The sequence below is a fragment of the Melospiza georgiana genome, chromosome 20, assembly GCF_028018845.1.
Source record: "Melospiza georgiana isolate bMelGeo1 chromosome 20, bMelGeo1.pri, whole genome shotgun sequence".
Classification (NCBI taxonomy): Eukaryota; Metazoa; Chordata; class Aves; order Passeriformes; family Passerellidae; genus Melospiza; species Melospiza georgiana.
This window is the reverse complement of record NC_080449.1, coordinates 5,223,132-5,241,635: the sequence shown is the minus strand read 5'-3', so window position 1 is coordinate 5,241,635 and position 18,504 is coordinate 5,223,132. Positions and strand designations below refer to the sequence as shown.

The window sequence follows — 18,504 nt, the reverse complement described above, 5'->3', positions numbered from 1 at the left end:
AGTTGAGTAATTAGTTGTGCAAAATGAAATAACTTTAAATCCTCACATTGAGTAATGACCCAGAAAAATCACTTAAGCTATACAATAGGAACAACTCAAAGCATCTGGCTTTATTTTCACTTTTGTAGCTCTACCCTCTTTGATGAGGAACAGGCTCTGCTCCTCATCCCTTCATTCCCTGGCTCCTGGTTTTGCCCAGAACAATGTCCATGGCTCAGCTGTTCTGCCCTAAGAAATCAAAACTTGTGATAAAGCTGCAGGGTAGATCTAACAGCACCATACAAGGGTTGAATAATGTTTGGTAAACCAGAAATTCATACCTGTTTAAAGAGCTGAGCTGAGCCCAAATGATGGAATCCTTTATCCAGATCAGCCAGGTGGCTGCAGAGGGAGGGGAAGGGAAAACCTGCACATGCTGTGGGTGTGCCTGCTGATCAAATGTCCCTGCTGACCATCCAGGAGCCCCTCTGGCACCAGCCAGGCTGGGGTCGAGGCACTTTCACAGTTACAAACCCACCAAACTCAGTCACAGCAGGTTTCCTCACCAGCTCAGCTCTCATGGCAGTTTTGATCTAAAAATAATCTAATATTGGTGCAACATCACAAGAACAGCCTGAGCTGGTGCCTCCAAGGAAGAGGATTACAAACACAGGACACCAAGGTGTTTTAGACCCTCACAGTGTAAAGTCTGAGGTTTTCCAGGTGAGCCCATGGCTCCTGATGTGTCCACTCACCTGGCTGTGTCACCACAAGTCCCCATTGGCACACCAGGGATTACAAACAGAGGAAACCCAGGTGTTTTATACTCTCACAGTGTAAAGTCTGAGGTTTTCCAGGTGAGCCCATGGCTCCTGATGTGTCCACTCACCTGGCTGTGTCACACAGGTCCCCACTGGCAGACCATGGATGAGCCAGGGACAGGGTAGCAGATTACTCACAGCACATGTTTTAGTCTAAACTAAATTTCATTACAACCAGCTAAATTGTTTTTACCTCCTCTGAACAAAATGCTGAAATCTGAGGGTTTAAAATGATGACATAAACCAAGCAATTAAGAGTGTTAAAAAAGTAATAGAATGGTTGTACATAGGGACAGATCTGAAAACCAAGGAAATTCTGTATTCTACTTCTGACCAAGCACATATAAGGGAAACCCATTATGTCCTTTAACAGCTAAAAAGTGGCTTTTCAGCTTTCTTAATGCACCTGATTGCATCTAGGAAAGGAAAACTAAAGGTTCCTGCAGACCAGGCTCCCAAATACAATTGAGCTCCCAGAGCCAGTGAACTCAAACCAGACTTCTGAACCATCAGGTGACAAAGGAGATACTGCCCTTGAGGCAGTGTGAGTCAAGGTACAAAACCACAGCATTTGTTTAGAAAGGTGGGTAGGGAAGTGTCAGGGAAAGTTCCACGAGCCTGCCAGGATCAGATTTCTCCTTGGCAACCTGACACATAAAAGGGTCTCGTAGCCACTGTGCTCCCAATCTAATCCCTGCTGGCTGTAAAATCCAATCTGCCACCAAGGGGAGAAGATGAAGTGTTTTAATAAGAAAATGAGCCGTTTGCAATGCACTTTTAATTGGATCAATTTTTCCTTTATTACACAATCTTTAAAAACCAAACACATACGTATGACCAGACAAGCTCTTCCTCCAGCTACAGAGCAGGAGCCAAACTATTTCAACATAATCCTTAATTACTCCATTTCACCTCGTCTGGCAGATGATCATGACACTGTGTGGGAGCACCACAGCAAGCAGAGCTCTGTAAAATCATCTCAGTCGAGTTTTTTTCAGGGGATGTGCAGACCCCGGGTGAAGGACAGCAGATTTTCTTTTTCACTTTTCTCCTTGAAATCTCAGACTGGAAGAGCTGCAGGCAAATCAGAGCCCCAGGCGCTGACTGCAGTGTCCTGGCCCACCAGTGCCTCTCAGGGTGGTGTTATTTTGTTATTTTTCTTAATCCTCCGAGTGAGAAACAGATGACAGACACTTTGTTTGAACTCTGTAACCAGGAACAGGCTGGAGTTACCAACTGCTCAGTTTACTGCACCAGCTTTTAATTTTTTCCTTTTAATTTTTAAATTTTTTTCAAGCACTCCAGGAAATGTTATTGCTAGTAGTTGTGCTGATTATTGCAAAAAAAAAAAAAAAATCCACGAGAACAGAAAATTACAGAGGTACATATTATCATAGATAATATTGCTTTAATTATTCAGGTCCACAGTAGTCTCCTGTGTGGAGAAGTTCTTGGAAACAGGAGAAATGTTTAAAAGAAAGCAGAAGGAGAGGAGCTGCCACTGCCATAAAATTGGAAAAATGCCTTCAGTTACAATATCATGAACTGCAGCACAGCCCAGTAATCATCATCACTTCCCCAAAACACATATTCAAGATGAGAAAGGCTCCTCAAATTGCTGTCACATGCCTTGGGCAGCTGCCCCCTCCCACCAAAAAAGAGAAGCAGAGAATGTGAATAGCAATGTAAAAGTTGGTAGCCTTGGCAAGCACAGGGAGCAGCTCAGGAGGGAAGGGGAGCAGGATCCCCTGGGCTGCCTCAGCACCACCAACCACCTCCTGTCTTAGCTCCCTTCTCCACAAGCTTTTCCCAGTACATTATAGCAGGGGAAATTGGAAGCTGCCCTGATGGAAGCTCCATCACACAGCTGTGTTTGTGCGCTCACCCCTTCAGCACTGGCTGAGCACAACAAAAAGAGGGAAAAAACCACCCAAATCCCACCAAAATCTGCTTCCAGCATTCTTTCTGCAATCCCTTTAACTGCCAAACATCCAGCTAGAGCAGCAGCAGCTCACCAACCTGTTTCCCTTTGCTGTTTCAGCAGGGAAAAGTATATGGGCTTAAAAAAGAATAAAAATCACCTGTTGCAAACATGTTGTAGGACAAGTAGCAAACAATTTGCTGGAGCATGGCAGCCACTATAAAATCAGCTTTTATATTGTCTGTCGTGGCCCCAAATTTGCAACTACGCTGTTGATGGCAACAAATAAATGCACTGCAGTGTAACTATTATCTGTGGCAGATTAACATGCTACCACTGTGCCCTATTTAAATGCATCTTTCCTTCAATAAACTATTCTGGGCGAGCAGCACCACACTGAGGTACACATTTATCAGCCAGGAGAGCAGCTCTGTGGGGGCCTTGGTTCACACAGCTGCAGTTTTGTGCTTCATTTGGCCCAAAGCCTTGATGAGCAGAAATGCTGGTGCCTGCTGGTGTTGTGGTGGAAAAAAAGAATTACTAAAAAGAAAAAAAAAAAATAATAATCTGAGGAATGTAGTGTTTTGCTGTGCAAGGGGAAAAAAGGCAGTGCACCAATGGATGTGCTTCTAAACCTTAAAAAAACAGAAGTGAAATAGTCCCCCCCTGCCCATCCTTATCTCAGAAGTGAGTAACTTGCACAGAGGAGGTGCAGATGAGTGGAAAACTATTGCTAAATGCAGTGGTCTGGAATGCAGAGCACTGAAGTGCAGGTGAACACACAATACGTTGTATTTAATCTCATTTCCTACTATCTCCCAGTCTTATTCCCCCACCTCTTCCCCCCTTCCCCAGGAAGTTTTAGATACCAGATAGACCTTCCAAAGAGAGTTTCCAGGACACATTTAATAATAAAACAACAGTAAGTAGCAACCCTAGATTTCCCCTCTTTTTTCTTTTTTTTTTCTCCAGCCCCCTCCCTTTTTACCCCCTTCTATCTAGCAGAACTCTGATTAGCAATAAAACCCCTGTCTTCTTACAACTCAGGAAAAAAGAGGGCAATTTTCTGGCTCAGCTCGGTCTCCCACGATTGCACAGTACTCACTTCACACAGAACAGACACAATTCACAAATGGCACGACGGGGCAATCTCCTGAACACCAGAAAAATGGGAGAGACAACCCTGCCTCGTCAGGGTGGAAGCAAAGCTTCATCTCCGTGCAGCTGAAGTGGCCATTTCGTTTTATGCAGTGCTGCAAGCACAAATTGCTCTCTCCAGGAGTTGCCCAGACAACTGCTACCCAGTTCCTTGCAAGTGCCACAGGATTGCCTCTGCTAGTTCTCTAAGGGAAGGTGATTTAGAGCAGTCAGTCAGTGTTTATGGCACAAAGAAAGACACAATGGTTGAAGCTGGAAGTGTAGGAGATGTGTGGCATAAGGAGGTGAAGAGGTTTATGGAGTGACTAGTCACAAGAACCAAGACTGCAAAGGATGGATCCTTTCCATCGCGCTTGTCCTCATTTGTAGGGATTTTATATAAAAAAGAAGAAGAAAAAGCAGACCACCACCACCGCCACAAAAGCTATTTTGTTTCTAAACACAGAACATGATGACCTCTATGCCAAATCCCCTTCAGCTATGGCACAATCTTCCTGAAGGCTTGACACTGGTTCCCGTCGGATTGCAAGGAGGCTGCGAGAATCTCCACTGCCAAGACAGGCTTTGCTTGCAACCAAGCCTTTAAGGGGTGGAGTATCTTCTCAGGTGATAACTGTAGATCTTAATGCAGTGATCCCAACAGTCCAGCACCAGCAGCTGCCCTTTGGGAGTAACAGCAATACCCACCGGGCAGGTGAGTCCCTCCCGGATGAGGATGTTGTAGCCTCCTCCTTTAGGAAAATGCAGGATTTCCTTACGACTGCTGTCAGCAACGATCAGGTCTCCCCTGGAATCAACACACATGCCAGCAATGCACCTGAAATCCTCATTCTCAGAGAAGAAATGGCTGATCTGGCGTCCCAGCTGCCCGTCTGGGCCGATGGAGCCGATGGAGAAGCCTCCTTCCAAGTGGTGCTCGTACTGCCGGTTCTCCAGGTTGAGCCCCAGCCCCTGAGTGAAGTAAATGGTCCCTTCAGCGTCGCAGGTGACAAACTTGGGGCGCACGGCGCTGCACAGGCAGCTGTACTTCACCACCCCCACGCCACGGTCCACGGTGAAGCACCAGAGCTTGCCCCCTTCCACGTCGGTGACCACGAACTGGCCCGAGGGCAGCGCGGCGATGCCCCAGGGCTTGCTCAGCTGGCTGCGGTGACACGCCACGCAGTGGCCGTCCATGGTGTACACCTTGACGGAGTTGTCGTAGCTGTCTGTCACACCGATCAGCCCGTGGCAGTTCATGGTGACAGAGAGAGGGGTCAAGTTGGGTAAATCTGCTCCAAGGAAACTCAGCACGAAGCTGTCGATGCCGCTGGGGCTCCGGCGGATCTCCTTCAGGAAGCCCTTGCGGGTAAAAACCTGGATTCGGAAGTTGCCCCGGTCGGCCACGAGCACCTCGCCTTGGCTGGTGACGTGCAGGCTCACAGGGAGGTTGAACATCCCTGGCAGGCTGCCCTTGGAGCCCATCTTCTTGATGAAGGAACACTGCTGGATGCTGGTGGCTGCTTCAGGCATCCTCGGCTTGGCTGGCGAGGAATGGGGCGTGCAGCTGGGCTCCTCCTGCACCAGCTCAGGCTCCCTAAATGGTACAAAGGAGGATGCTGCATTTTCCATGAGGGATTCCTCCACGTTAACGGTGCGGGGTTTCTTCACCACCTGCCCAATCTGCAGTGGTCCCACGTGGCTCACCTTAAGGAGTTCCACCTCCTGGAGAGTCAGCTCCCTCGGGAGACTGTTTGTCAGTTCTGGCTCTTCCTCATCCCCCGCCTCCTCCAGGAGAGCTATATCCCCCTGCTTTATTTTGGCAAGGAAATAGTCACAGCGAGACATTATCTGCACTTCTGCTAAGTTCAGCAGGTAAGCCTGCTCTTCCATCACCTGGTTATTTATCTTCTCCACTTCAGTCAAAGAGGTGGTGAAGAACTTGCGTGACCTGGCCAGTTCTTCCTGGATCTTGCGCTCCTCTTTGCTGTACTCCTGCAGAACCCCTTTGTATCTGGATTGCAGGTCCCTTGAAACATCCTCCAGAGCAGCTTTCCTTTTCTGCAGATCACCCATGAGCTCCCGAAGCCTGGCAAGCCTCGTTCCAAATTCCCTCCTACGCTCCTCAGCTGCCTCTTTGATAGCCATGACTCTGTGTCCTGGGGGCATGTGCGAAGCCTCCTTGCACGGCTCACACAAAACCAAGCTACAGCTCTTGCAAAAGTGTCTTGGCAGCCTCCTCCCGCAGACCTTGCACATGAGGAGTCCCACCACTTCCCCCAGGCCGGCCGTGTCGATGATCTTCAGCACGGTGAGGTTGTCGGTGAGCTGAGCCAAGCTGGTGATCCGCGTGATCTTGCTGCAGAAGGGGCAGCGGATCCCGTTGATGCTGTTTGCCAGGAGCTTCTCCAGGCACTGCTTGCAGATGGTGTGGCCACAGTGCAGCAGTTTGGGCCTCAGGTGCTCCTCGGTGAAGGACTCCATGCAGATGGGGCACTCCAGCACCTCTCGCAGTGCGTCCGAGTTGAGATAAGGGGCGGCAGCCATGGTGCTCCGAGGCAGCTTTATCCAGCACGGTGCCTCGTGCTCACATCTATTCCAAGGTGCTCTGATTCTGTCCAGGAAGAAAAAAGGGAAATGTGATTTATGTCACCACCAGCAGTTACGTATAAATGCAATTTATTTCTGACTTATCGCCTAACCCTGCAGAAAAAGGAACCCAGTTAGCTTTTCCATGTTGGGAAGGATAGATTAGTCATAGCTAATCTCAGGGTGGGCAAATTTCAAAACTAACTTGCAGCTCCCAGTGCGATGAATTATTCACTTGCAAAATTTGTAAAGTAGCACTGAAAGAAGTGTAATGGCACCAATATGGAAGCCCAGTAGATATTGATGACTGAATCATCTCCTCATGGCGCCCATCTCCTGCTGCCAAGCCTCTGAGTTTACATAATTTACTGAAACCCAGGGAGATTAAACCAGGCATTCAAAATGTTGCACATCAAAGAAGGAACCAGATGGTGCGATGCTTTAGGACATTAATAGATCACCTCTGGAGACCTGCATTCAGATGTGACATCAGATACCAACAAAATGAATGTGCCTGCTTCACTCTGCTTTGCTAGAGAGCCAAAACACATTTTCAAGGTTTCATACATTTGCTTTCATAGAGGAAGTGAAAGTAGCAGCAATGCTCTGTCAGCTTCTGCTCGTTCTGGGGGTGACTGTGCACGCTGAAAACACACAGAGGAGGTTTGATGCCAGTGCATCTCAGTAACCTCTGCCATGCTGCACCATGCTTCATGCCAATTAAACACGGCTCAGGCAGGTATTAGCGATAATGGAGCTAACAGACAGCTCCAAACATCTGAACTCCAAACATCTGAACTCCAAACAGACTCCCAGTGTTCGCTATTAGCTCCTGAACTCAGCTTAACTGCATTTAATTTCTCCTCGTTTCACAATCTCACAACGTTGACCTCATTCTTGTCCCCTGGTTCAGTTTTACACCACTCTGGTTGCTGTTCAGCTTCAATCCAGGTTTCTCCACCCTCACATCCCTCCCAGCAGGGAGCAGATCCCAGCAGCTCTCCTGCCAAAGCAGCCATCCATTCAAAAGGAACAGAACAGGGCTCACATCATTAAGTTATTATTCACTAGACTGGGTTTCAAATCCTTTGTTATTGTACTGCTTAGCCACTAAAAAATAGGGAAGAAAACCTTTCTCCTAGGGAAGACGAGGAGGAGAAGGAAGTAGTGAAGTCTTTGAAATGAAGAGACAGTGGAAGAGGGATGTGAACACAGCTCTCTCTGAGAAATGGCTGCATGCACACAGCATTCTCACTTCCCTGCTGGGTCTGCTGCCTTTCTCTTTGGGAAGGATTCTGTGTATTTCAGTTTGCTGTGTGCTCCTGTGCAGAAAAACAGCTGCAAGGAAGAAAAGTTCTTTATGCTCATAGAGAAGAGAAAAAAAAAAAGCCCACTGATTTTAATTTGTCAGCTGCAGTTCAGAATCATTAAAGCCTGTATTTCAGGAAGGGATTCAGTGGCATGGCAGAATCTCCTGGCACCATGCTGGGATCAGCTCACCAGTGGCAGGTTGAGTAGCACAGCCCCGGCCCTGGGGAAGCAGAAACCTGGGCACTGCCATGGAGAACAGAAACCTTCCTCTGAGGGAGGAAAAATCTGTGATTTAAAATGGTTTTAAAAAATGAAACACAGGATACCAGGTTCATTATTCTTACTTTCCTTGGAAACACGTCAAAAGACTGGCTTAGGGAAGGACGAGGGAGCAGCACAGGCACCAAGTACTGAGAGTTACATTAAAAGCTCCCTTTAAAACAAGTATTTTCATTAAAGAACAACGGCAGATGGGATTTTAAGTCAGGTTGGGCTTTTAGAGAGCTGATTTGTATGACATTCTTTTCATATGTAACCCCCTTTATCGGAATGTCAGCATGCCCTCAGTAATGGGACATTATTTTTTTTTTCCTTTTATCTCCCTCTCACACTCGGCTGTGCCTCCATGGAAGTTTCCTTAACAGCGAGTTGTTCTTGCATGTCGGTCCCTCCCGGGGCAGTTCCTCTGACGCAGAGCAGGGTATTACAGAAAGCCTCAGCTGAGGATCAAGCCATAAAACCGTGAATTATGCCAGTTTGGTTTCCTTACGTTCGGAAGAAATTTCCTGCCGTGGTTTCTCTTGTCACCTGGTAGTTTTTAGTGAGCGTTTGCGGTGAGAACACCGGCTTCACTTGTAATTCAGAGCTCGTACCATGAACGAGGGAAAATAATGGGGTAATGCTGCAAAAATAAGCGCCGCTGACAGGAGTTATCACAACAACAAAACCAGCAGGACAACCCCTCGGTTTGGGCGGGTTTCAGTGAATAATCCAAGGGTTTGGTTGGAAGGACCTTAATGATGGCCTGATCGAACCCTGGCCATGGGCAGGGGGACCGCGCTGGGGGGGGGGGGGGGGGTGTTCACTGAATAATCCAGGGTTTGGGATGGAAGGACCTTAACGCTGGCCTGATCGCAACCTTGTCAGGGGCAGGGGGAACACGTTCCACCAGCCCGGCCCTGGGCACTGCAGGGATGGGGCGGCCATGGAGTGAGTGCCCGGTGCTGCTGTGTGCCCGCACAGAGCGCACGCCCAGCTCCGTGCGCCCGCGGCTCTGCTGGGTTCAGTGGGCCGGTACGAGCCCCTCTGCCGCTGCTGCCGGGGGGGGACGGGGCGAGGCGGCCCCTCTCTCCTATGCCTCAGCGCGGCGGGGCGCGGCCCGGTGGCCCCCTTCCATTCCATCCCCTCCGTTCCATTCTTTCCCATTCCCTTCCATCCCCTCCCGTCCCCTCAGGCCGCCCGCCCGGGGGTCCCGCCGTGCCCGCCCCGCCCTGCAGGGGGCGCCGCCGCCGCCGCGGCCCCGCGCGCGCTCCTCACCTGCCGCCGCTCCGGGCCGCGCCGCTCCCGGCGTGCGCCGCGCGCCGCGCGTCACGTGAGCGCGCCCGCGGGGCCTGCCGGGAAATGGAGTCCGGGGCTGAGGGTGGGAGTTGGGGGGGGGGGACACCGGGGGGACACCGCGACACCGGCACCGGCACGGGGGGGCTGGGGCGGAGGGGAGGGGCCGCGGGATGGAGCTCGGGTCTGCCGGCTCTGTGCTGCGGCTCGTGGTGAAGGGAAAGGTTAAAAGTAACAAAGGGAAAGCAGAAACGTCTGTTCGGATTTGGGTTCTTTTGTTTGGTTGGTTGGGCTTTTTTTGTTATATACCATGTCGGCACGCGCAGGTTATTCATTGCCCTTTCCCTGATCAGGCAGCGCTGCTGCAGGATCAGCCCCTTCCCATTCTCTTTCACCCTTCCCTTCCCTTCCCTTCCCTTCCCTTCCCTTCCCTTCCCTTCCCTTCCCTTCCCTTCCCTTCCCTTCCCTTCCCTTCCCTTCCCTTCCCTTCCCTTCCCTTCCCTTCCCTTCCCTTCCCTTCCCTTCCCTTCCCTTCCCTTCCCTTCCCTTCCCTTCCCTTCCCTCCCCTCCCCTCCCCTCCCCTCCCCTCCCCTCCCCTTCCCTCCCCTTCCCTTTTCCCTTGCCTTGCATTCCCTTCTCATTTCCCTTTTCCTTTTCCTTTCCCATTCCCTTCCCCTTTTCCCTTTATCTCTCCCCTTCCCTTTCCCCAGCAGGTTCCTGAGTGTTTGACAGCTTTTACATCACCTACTGAAAACATGTATTTCTCCTTCCACACCGTGCCTTGGAGCACCCTGCAGGCTCCAGGACAAAAAGGACATTTTTGGGTACGGCTGAAGCTGTGAGCAGTGGCAGCCAGCGGCAGGGATGTGGCCACTGGCCTATGGCTGGGCTCTGCCCCCTGTTTCCTGAAGCCAGTGTCACCATCAGGAGCACCGACCCCATTCCAGCCCCTTCTTTGCTTGAATATCATGAACCTGCTTTAGGGATGGCAGAGACCCCTGTGCTGTGGCCCTGTGGGGCTGCAGAGCAAACTGAGGAGTGCCAGGGCTTGGGGCTTCCTTTGGGAACCACAGGAACCGTGTCCTTCACACCCCGGTGCCACAGGCAGCATCCCGTGCTCAGCCCAGGGCTGAGGTGCAGCTGGGGCTCTGGAGGCTCAGCCTGGCAGGAATTCAGTGCCTGAGGAAGAGGCAAGCCCTCAGTTTAACCATTTCCCAAAATCCCTCCATTGCCCTCTCTGCCTGCAGTGTTTTTCCACTGCTCACCTGCTCCGGCCGCCCTGACCTGTGCTGAAGGAAGCACTTGCATAATGCAGCAAGGCTGGCCACCTTCTGCTGCTCTTGGTGGGTTTTTTCCACTTTGTTTAGAAAAGAAGAGTTCATTTGGAAGGGATCTAGGTCCCTGGAGCTGCAGGGATCAGCAGTGTGGGCAGAGGGTGCACTCAGAGGCAGCAGGAGCAGATGCAAAGCCTGGCCAGGGTTGCAGAAGAAAATGAGATTTCTGTATTTTTTTTAAAGTGACTCCCCAGTTTCAAGCCCCAGTGGCTCCCTGGGGGTGTTGCTGTGCCCAGGAAGGGGACACAGGGTTCACTCCCAGTTCCTGGCCTCACCAGGGAAATGCTTTTTCAGTCCCTGATCTATGGGGAATTAAAATGGATGTAAACATTGAAACCAGGGTGGTCTGGCAGATCTTGTGAGGCCACCCACACCTGAAAATGAGCAGGGTGAGGAAAAAACAATGCTAGAAATAGGAAATAATCTTACAATGCATCCTGGGGAGAAAACAAAGGACTCTCTGGATTTAATTAGAGGCGACAATGACCTGCTGATGATGTTATCCATCATGTGCCAGTTTGGGGACCCTACATGAGAAGGAAGGATGGGAAGGTTGTCCAGCCTGGGACCCGGGTCACCCTGCCAAAGTTCCTTTGCCTAAGCTGTGTTACAGGGGATGCTTTTGAAATCCCCTTTTACAGATGGTTATTAGAGGTTTCTAAGAGCTCTTTTTTTCTTAATACCTCGGGCTTGCAAGTGTGTAAATGTCTCATCTGAAGCTGAGGTGAGATCCTGGCTGTCCAGCCTGCAGGCAGCAGAGATGATCTGCCCCCAGATTCTCTTTGCTGGTGATGCCTCAGGTTTAGCTTTTCTATTTTTCACATTCTGTGCTGCTTTAGTGGGTGGATCTGGGCTCACATCAGGGCATGGTGAGCTCTGTGCACAGAGCAGGGAGACAAAACAATTCCTGCTCCAGCTGGGCACCAAGGACAAATGATCCAAATCTCAGCCCCAGAGCACAAACACCGTGGGCTGGAGAGAGAAAAACAAGCAGGGTAGGACTGCAGGGCTAAAGCTGGAATGGGACAATGAACTGCAAGGTGCAAATGGAGCAGAACTGATCAAAGGGAGAGACCCCGTGCCCGGCCGTGCATTTTGGGGCCATTTTGGTTCATCTTGGGTGCAGCCCTGGCTGGGCTCTTGTGCTGCCCAAGGTGCATCCATGGAGGAGATCCTTTTAATAAATCCCTGCTTTATTCTTTAGCTCTGTCCAGCCTCTGTTCCAGGGCAGCCTTCCCAAGGGGATGCCTTTGGGATCATCCCTGGGGCAGTGAGGCTGGGGCAGGCCAGGGGGTCACAAGTGCCACCAGTCACAAGCACAGTGATGGAGGTCAGGATTGTGTTTAATTGAGTTTGGTTAATCAGCTGGGAGCACAGCATCATCAGGGAGAGGGGGAGTGAAGAGGGGCAGAGGCAGTGTGGACATAAAGGTGCTCTTCACCTGGAACTGTGGTGACGGGAGAAGGAGTTACGAGTACAAACTGAAACAGGGAAATTTAGATTAGATATTGAGAAGTTTTTTATTGTGAGGGTGGTGAGGCACTGGCACAGGTTTCCCAGTGGGACGTTGTGGCTACTCCATTCCTGGATGTGCTCAAAGCGAAGTTGGATGGGGCTTGGAGCAACCTGGTCTAGTGGGAGACATCCCATCCCATGGCACAGGGTTAGAACAGGGTGATCTTTAAAGTCCACTCCAGCCCCTTCATATTCTATAAGCAGGAGATGAAAAGGAGTCATGGAGCCTCACTCTCGGGAGTTTATCAAGCCCTGACACCCAGGGCATGTGACACATTCTGTGTGCCACACTGAGGCTGGGCTGAAGATGGAAGGATGAGACCCCACGGGTGGCACGGAGGGGCCGTGGGGTGAGGGCAGCAGGATGTGTATGGCAGGATGGTGTGCTGCATCCTGGGATGGTTTGCATGCTGGGATGGTGTGCCATATTCTGGGATGATGTGCTGCATCCTGCAATGGTGTGTAACATGCCAGGATGATGTTTGGCAAGCCGGCGTGATGTGCCCATGCCAGGATGGTGTTCCCAAAGCAGGGATGGTGTGCTGCATCCTGGGATGGTGTTCCCAAAGCAGGGATGGTGTTCCCAAAGCAGGGATGGTGTTCCCAAAACTGAGATGCTGTGCCACATCCTGGGATGGTGTGCCACATCCTGGCATAGTGTGCCTATACTGGGAGGGTGTTCCCAGAACAGGGATGGTTTGCCGCATGCCGGGATGATGTTCAGCATGCTAGGACGGTATTCCCAAAGCTAGGTCGGTGTTCCCGAAGCCGGGACGATGATCCCGAAGCCGGGACGGTATTCCCAAAGCTAGGTCGGTGTTCCCGAAGCCGGGACGGCGTTCCCGGTGCCGGGCTCCCAGCGCCGTCCCGCCGCGGTGCCACGAGAGGGCAGCAGGGCCCCATGGACCGGCTCGGGCACTGCCGGGACCCCGCCGCGGGGAGGGACGGACGGACGGACGGACGGACGGACAGCCCCGCAGTGCTCATCGCACAGTCTCCATCGGAGCCCGCATCCCGCAGTCCCCCGGCGGAGCACATGGCAATGGCATTCCCAGCGGGGATTCCCTCGGGAGCGATCCCCTGCCCAGCCCACGCTGAGCTCCGGGACTGGGGTGTTGGTGCTTGTTTGGTGGTTTGGCTGGGGTGGTGTTTCCCCCTCATCCTAGAGTGGTTTGGGTTTGGAGGGATCTTCAATCCCATCCAGCGCCACCCCTGCCATGGCAGGGACACCTCCCACTGTCCCAGGCTGCTCCCAGCCCTGCCCAGCCTGGCCTTGGGCACTGCCAGGGATCCAGGGACAGCCACAGCTGCTCTGGGCACCCTGTGCCAGGGCCTGCCCACCCTCATGGGAAAGAATCGATTCCTGATATCCCATCTAACCTCACTCTCTGCCTGCCATTCCCTCTTGTCCTGTCCCATCCTTCCTGCACACGTGGATGTGTGTGCCAGACTCACTCCCCTGGACACTGTGCCCACACCTTCCTCACAGCTCCAGCAGTGTTTGCCATCACTAACAATGGCCAGCATTAAATCTGCCCAATCTCTTCACAGACCTGGTGGCCACTGCACTGACAGCATCTCAGTGCAGGAGAAATTCCCAGGCAAACACATCTATTGATTTCCTTTCTAACTCCCTTTGGATGGATTTGCCAGCAAAAAGGGTATTATTCCACCAGGAGATAAACAGGCAGCCTGTGTCAGTGGGAGTGTCCTGGCCACAAGTCCCCACTGTCCCACCTGTGGTGGCACTAGATTTGTCCAGTGAAGGGTGCTGTATGGGGAAGGTGGACCAGAATTCCCTCTTTCTTGCATAAAATGCATATCCCAGGTCTTAAATCAAGCCCAGCTGAGCAGCCTGTTGCTGTTGGTGGAGTTAACCTGCTGAGCCTGTAGGAATCCCTCCCTGGGTCTGTTCCCACTGTTCCCCCTACAGCTCCAGCTGGAGAGCCTTCTCCTGTCCTTGTTCCAAGCATTTCTGCTCTTCAGGAGATATCACATCCTAGCCCTGATGTAGCTGCATTCTTGTGGCAAGTGGAATGGTTCCCAGTTTTGGGATGACTTGGGGATCCTTTGGAAGAGGTGTTGTATGAAATGCTGAGTCTGACTAGGAAGCCCATCTTCTCCTGGGAGCTCTCAGGACAGGACAGCACTCCAGTACAAGTTAGGCATTCTGCTGTTGTTTCTGTTCTAGTGGTGGTGTTACCCTGCTCCCTCGTGTCCAGGCACCAGGAGGTGCTGCTGGTAATGCTGGAAGCATTTTCCCACATCAGCAACTGCTGCATCCTGAGCAGGGACCCCTCTGTGCAGGCACACACCTCCTGTTATAGGATTGTAAAACCCTGCTGGAGCCCAGAAATGGAGCCAGGCACCCCAGCAGGCAGACAGTACCTCTGCACACCCTGTTCTGCTCATTCTCCCTTCCTTACACAAGGCCTGATGCCTGACACAAAGCTGTTATTTTATTTGTTTGGTGGTGGTAGTTTTTTCCTTATTTTGTTGGTTGGTTTTTGGGGTTTTTTTGTTTTTTTGTTTTTTTGTTTTTTTTTTTGTTTTGTTTTTTAAATCCATATTTCAGACAAACAAACTAAAACCCTCACAAGTTGCCATGATGTGTCCAACTGCAGCTGAGGCTCTCTGCTCCCAAACAGATGTTTCCAGGGTTCAGCTGGGTTGCCATCAGTGTTAGTGGCAGCATGTTCATATTCAGGGAATGATGAGGGATCCCTGTATCCTCACTGCTGCAGCTCTCCTCCTCTTCCCAGAAAGGACCTTGGGAGTGTCCTGGCAGGGATCACCTGCAAAGCCTTTCCCCAGGACTGTGGCAGAGGTTTTGCAGGAGTGTCCTGGGGGATTATCCTGTTCTATATAGGCAGTAAAAGCCAGGCTGAGCCTACAAGAATTTGTGGGGCTTCTCCAGTTCACTGCTGAGCCCTCTCCTTGCATGCAGGGAGCTGGAGAGAGAACCAAAACTCATGTCAGATGTAGGGCAGGGGGAAATTGAGGGTCCCCAGTCCCATCTTCCCAGGCTGTAGTTGCAATGGCAGCTGCAGGTGTGCGTTTTGGAGGGAAAATACCTCTCAGATCTGAAGATCTCCTCTGTGAGATGCCCTGAGTGGTGGGTGGGGCATGTGGGTGGGATGAGAGGGAAGTTCTGTGTCCAGCAAGGAAAGCTCCAGCTTTCTAGGGATGAGGGGCACCTGAGCAAGCAGATGAGGAGCATCTCCACCTCAGTGCCTCTCCCTGGCTCTGGAGGAGCTGGCTCACAAGCAGGGAGTGCTGCTGGTGCTCCCAGATAGGTCCCAGCAGCAGAAATGGGGGGATTGTTTTGTTAGGGCTGTGTGTAAGCGTCCCAAACCCATCTCACAAAAGCTAGCATGAACTGCCATCCAGTGCTGATGCCATCTAAGTGTTTGTCTGGATGAGAGCTGGCAATCTGACAATGCAGCCAGTTTCCCTCTGCTAACCCTGGTCCTATTTCATTTTCCTCCTTTGGAGTTGTACCCAGAGCCCTCATACAAGGGAACACCATGGATCTTTGTCAGCCTGCAAAGGAATCCTTTTCCCCAGTGCAGCTGGGATCTGTTCTAAAGAGGATTAACTGCACACAGCCAATTCCACCTCAGCCATGAAGCCTGCTCTGCTCACAGGTCTGCCATGAATCACCCAGCTTTCGGTTAATCTGTCACTGAGCCCATGGCTGCTGGGGAAGGGCAGCTGCTCTGCTCACAGTTTTCTACCTTACCTCATTTTCAGAGCTCTGGGCCTTCCCCAGTGCAGCTCCACCTGGGCACTGCTGCTCCTGAAATGGTTTTGTTCCCACTGGTTGGATTTATAGTGATATATAATTCTTAGCTATAAGGCAAATAACTCAGAAGGAACGTTTGATATCCCATTGCCAGTCATGAGATAACTGATTCCACTGTCTTTTCAGCCCTGTGTTCATGTCCTCCCTTAAAGCATGGCTCCAAAACTCCCTTCTCCATGAAGGGTCTCTAAAGCTGCTTCAGCTCTGGTGAAGCAGCTTTGCAGCCCAGAAATGTAATTATCTCCTTTCTCTTCCACACATACTTCAGTGGTGATGTTAGAAGATGCTACTCTTGGTGACAAATGAGAAGAGGCTCATGGTATCCTCCTATAAATTCCTTCTTTCTCTGCCACCCTGTTTTTCAAGGCTTCATGGTTTTTCCCTTATGAGACTTGAAGTTGCCTGGAGCTGATCTTCTGGAAAATAATCTCTCCAAGAAGCAGCTCCAACTCCTGTTTCCCATGTCTGTGTACACCAGTGTCTCCCTAGATGTTGAAAACATCTCCTTACAACCTTCTTTTAATTTATCTTAGCAACTGCTCCCCTTCTATTCCACTAACACACGGGTTGGTTGGAATTTGCTCGTTCTCCCCGTGACAGCTTTGATCCTGTGCACAGAAGTGTTCCCTGACAGGCAGACAGCAGGGAAGGGCTGTCCCTACCCCGAGGGCTCAGGGAGTCATGAATGAATGCTGTTTACTTGTATTTCCAAATGGCTTGTGCCTTGCCAGATCAGCTGCATGTCGCTGCAAGCCGAGCGTGCTGAGACAACCCTTGCTCCTCTTCCACTCCTCTCAGCACTGGGAATTTGTTGCTAGAGGCAACAGCCATAAGATGAAGAAAGCTTTTTCTTCTGTAGGTCTGTCACCAGGCTATAAAAGTTGGGCCTTCTTGGGTCAACCCAGCTACAGACAAAGAATTTAAATGGAAGTGTACAGGGCAGGCATTGGTGTTGTGTCTCCTTTTCTCAAGTGTGATGCTTCCCTTGGCCTTAGCAAGTGTTTGGAGGAGCACAGAACAAAGTAAAGGTTCTCCAGGTTTATTCCCTTGTGCTTAAACCCACCAGGAGGTTTCCCAGTGGGTTTCAAAGGCCTGAATGTTTCCTGAGAGCAGTGTTGGCAGTTTGGTTTTGGTAATGCCTCCATCTGTTCTCCAAGCACTGAGTTTGTTCTCATATATCCTTTTCCCCACTGCCAAGGGGATCCATCCTTCCATGTAGTCTTTTTGCAGCCTCTTTCAATCCATTTCACTGCCCTGGATAATGTCACCCACAAGAGTGACCTGAGGACCACAAGGACTGGAGGGAGCTGGTGTTAGAGTGGAGATAAAGGGCATTCAGCTCCTTGGCCTGGTCCCATTGGGGATGTTTCTCTTTGGCAGGAAAGATACACTGAGGTGATTTTGTCTCATTTTGGAGCACAGAAAGTGGATATGCAAGTTAGAAAAAGGAAGAACATGAGTTAGAAAAGAGAAGACCAATCAGTTCTGTCAGTTTAGATGTGGTTGTCTGGAAAAGCTCACACTTCCAAGGAGTGACCTGCAAGTCCTGTTTTTCTCCTTCTCTCCTTGACCTTTCTTTTTTTTTCCTGATCCCACCTGGCCTACACCTTCAGCAGCTCCATTTATCATGACTGGAGGACAGTTTGGCTTTGGGAAGAGCCCTGAGCTGAGCTTTGTTTAACCCTGTTTGGTTTCTTCCTTTCCCTTAACCCAGAAACAACTGAGCTCGGGAACAAGAAGGAGCTGAAATCCATGCCCTTCATCACGTACCTGTCAGGCCTGCTGACAGCCCAGATGCTGTCAGACGACCACCTGATCTCAGGTGTGGAGATCCACTGCGAGGAGAAAGGGCGCTGTCCCTCCACCTGCCACCTGTGCCGGCGGCCTGGCAAGGAGCAGCTCAGCCCCACGCCGGTCCTGCTGGAGATCAACAGGGTGGTGCCTCTGTACGCCCTGATCCAGGACAACGACACCAGGGAGGTGAGTGACGGGCCAGCCCCACCTCTGGGACCTCACCCTGTCCCCTTTTGGGTCCCCTCCTGCAGTTCCCTGGAGCGAGGGGGGTTGTGTTCATGTGTGGGATTCTGTTGGGGAAGATGAAACAGGAAAGCTTTATAAAGATGATTGTCTGGCAAAAGATTGTGAGAATATAGAAACTATAGGTGAGATTGAAATGAAAGCAAGCTTTGAGATCCCTCAGTTACTGAACAACTGGAAAACAATGGTGTGGCCAGCTGAAGGTGATCCCCTTTTGATGGAACAACACCCTCTGCTTGCAGACAGGCCCAAGGGTCAGAGCAGACCCTACAGCTTGGCAGAAGGGGCCCAAAGAGGAGTTTTTAGGGTTTAAAATGTAACACAGTATGGTAATGTAATGACTCTTATAGGCTGTATGGAAATGCTATAAGATTTGTATCTTGTACTGGATTGGTTAGTGAGAATCAGAATATTCAACACAAAAAATACTTATGGTATTGGAACGGGAACCTCACTCTCTTACCCTTTTACACTCTTACCTTTTTTACTCCCTTATCGTCT

General features: G+C 50.9%; 2 protein-coding genes across 2 annotated transcripts in view; one reads left to right on the top strand and one right to left on the bottom strand.

Moving 5' to 3' along the window:
* Nucleotides 1–18,504, top strand: part of ASTN2 (astrotactin 2) — a 360,946-nt gene that overhangs the window by 239,762 nt on the left and 102,680 nt on the right. Inside the window, exon 17 of the mRNA XM_058038034.1 lies at nucleotides 17,681–17,946. Within this exon, the coding sequence (XP_057894017.1) occupies nucleotides 17,681–17,946 (266 nt within the window). The remainder of the gene's footprint in view (nucleotides 1–17,680; nucleotides 17,947–18,504) is intronic.
* Nucleotides 1,599–9,319, bottom strand: TRIM32 (tripartite motif containing 32). The gene is made up of 2 exons (XM_058038035.1): nucleotides 9,295–9,319; nucleotides 1,599–6,472 (listed from the first exon to the last, which is right to left on the bottom strand). The coding sequence occupies exon 2, from the start codon at nucleotides 6,403–6,405 to the stop codon at nucleotides 4,462–4,464; it is 1,944 nt and encodes a 647-aa protein (XP_057894018.1). The 5' UTR covers nucleotides 6,406–6,472; nucleotides 9,295–9,319; the 3' UTR covers nucleotides 1,599–4,461.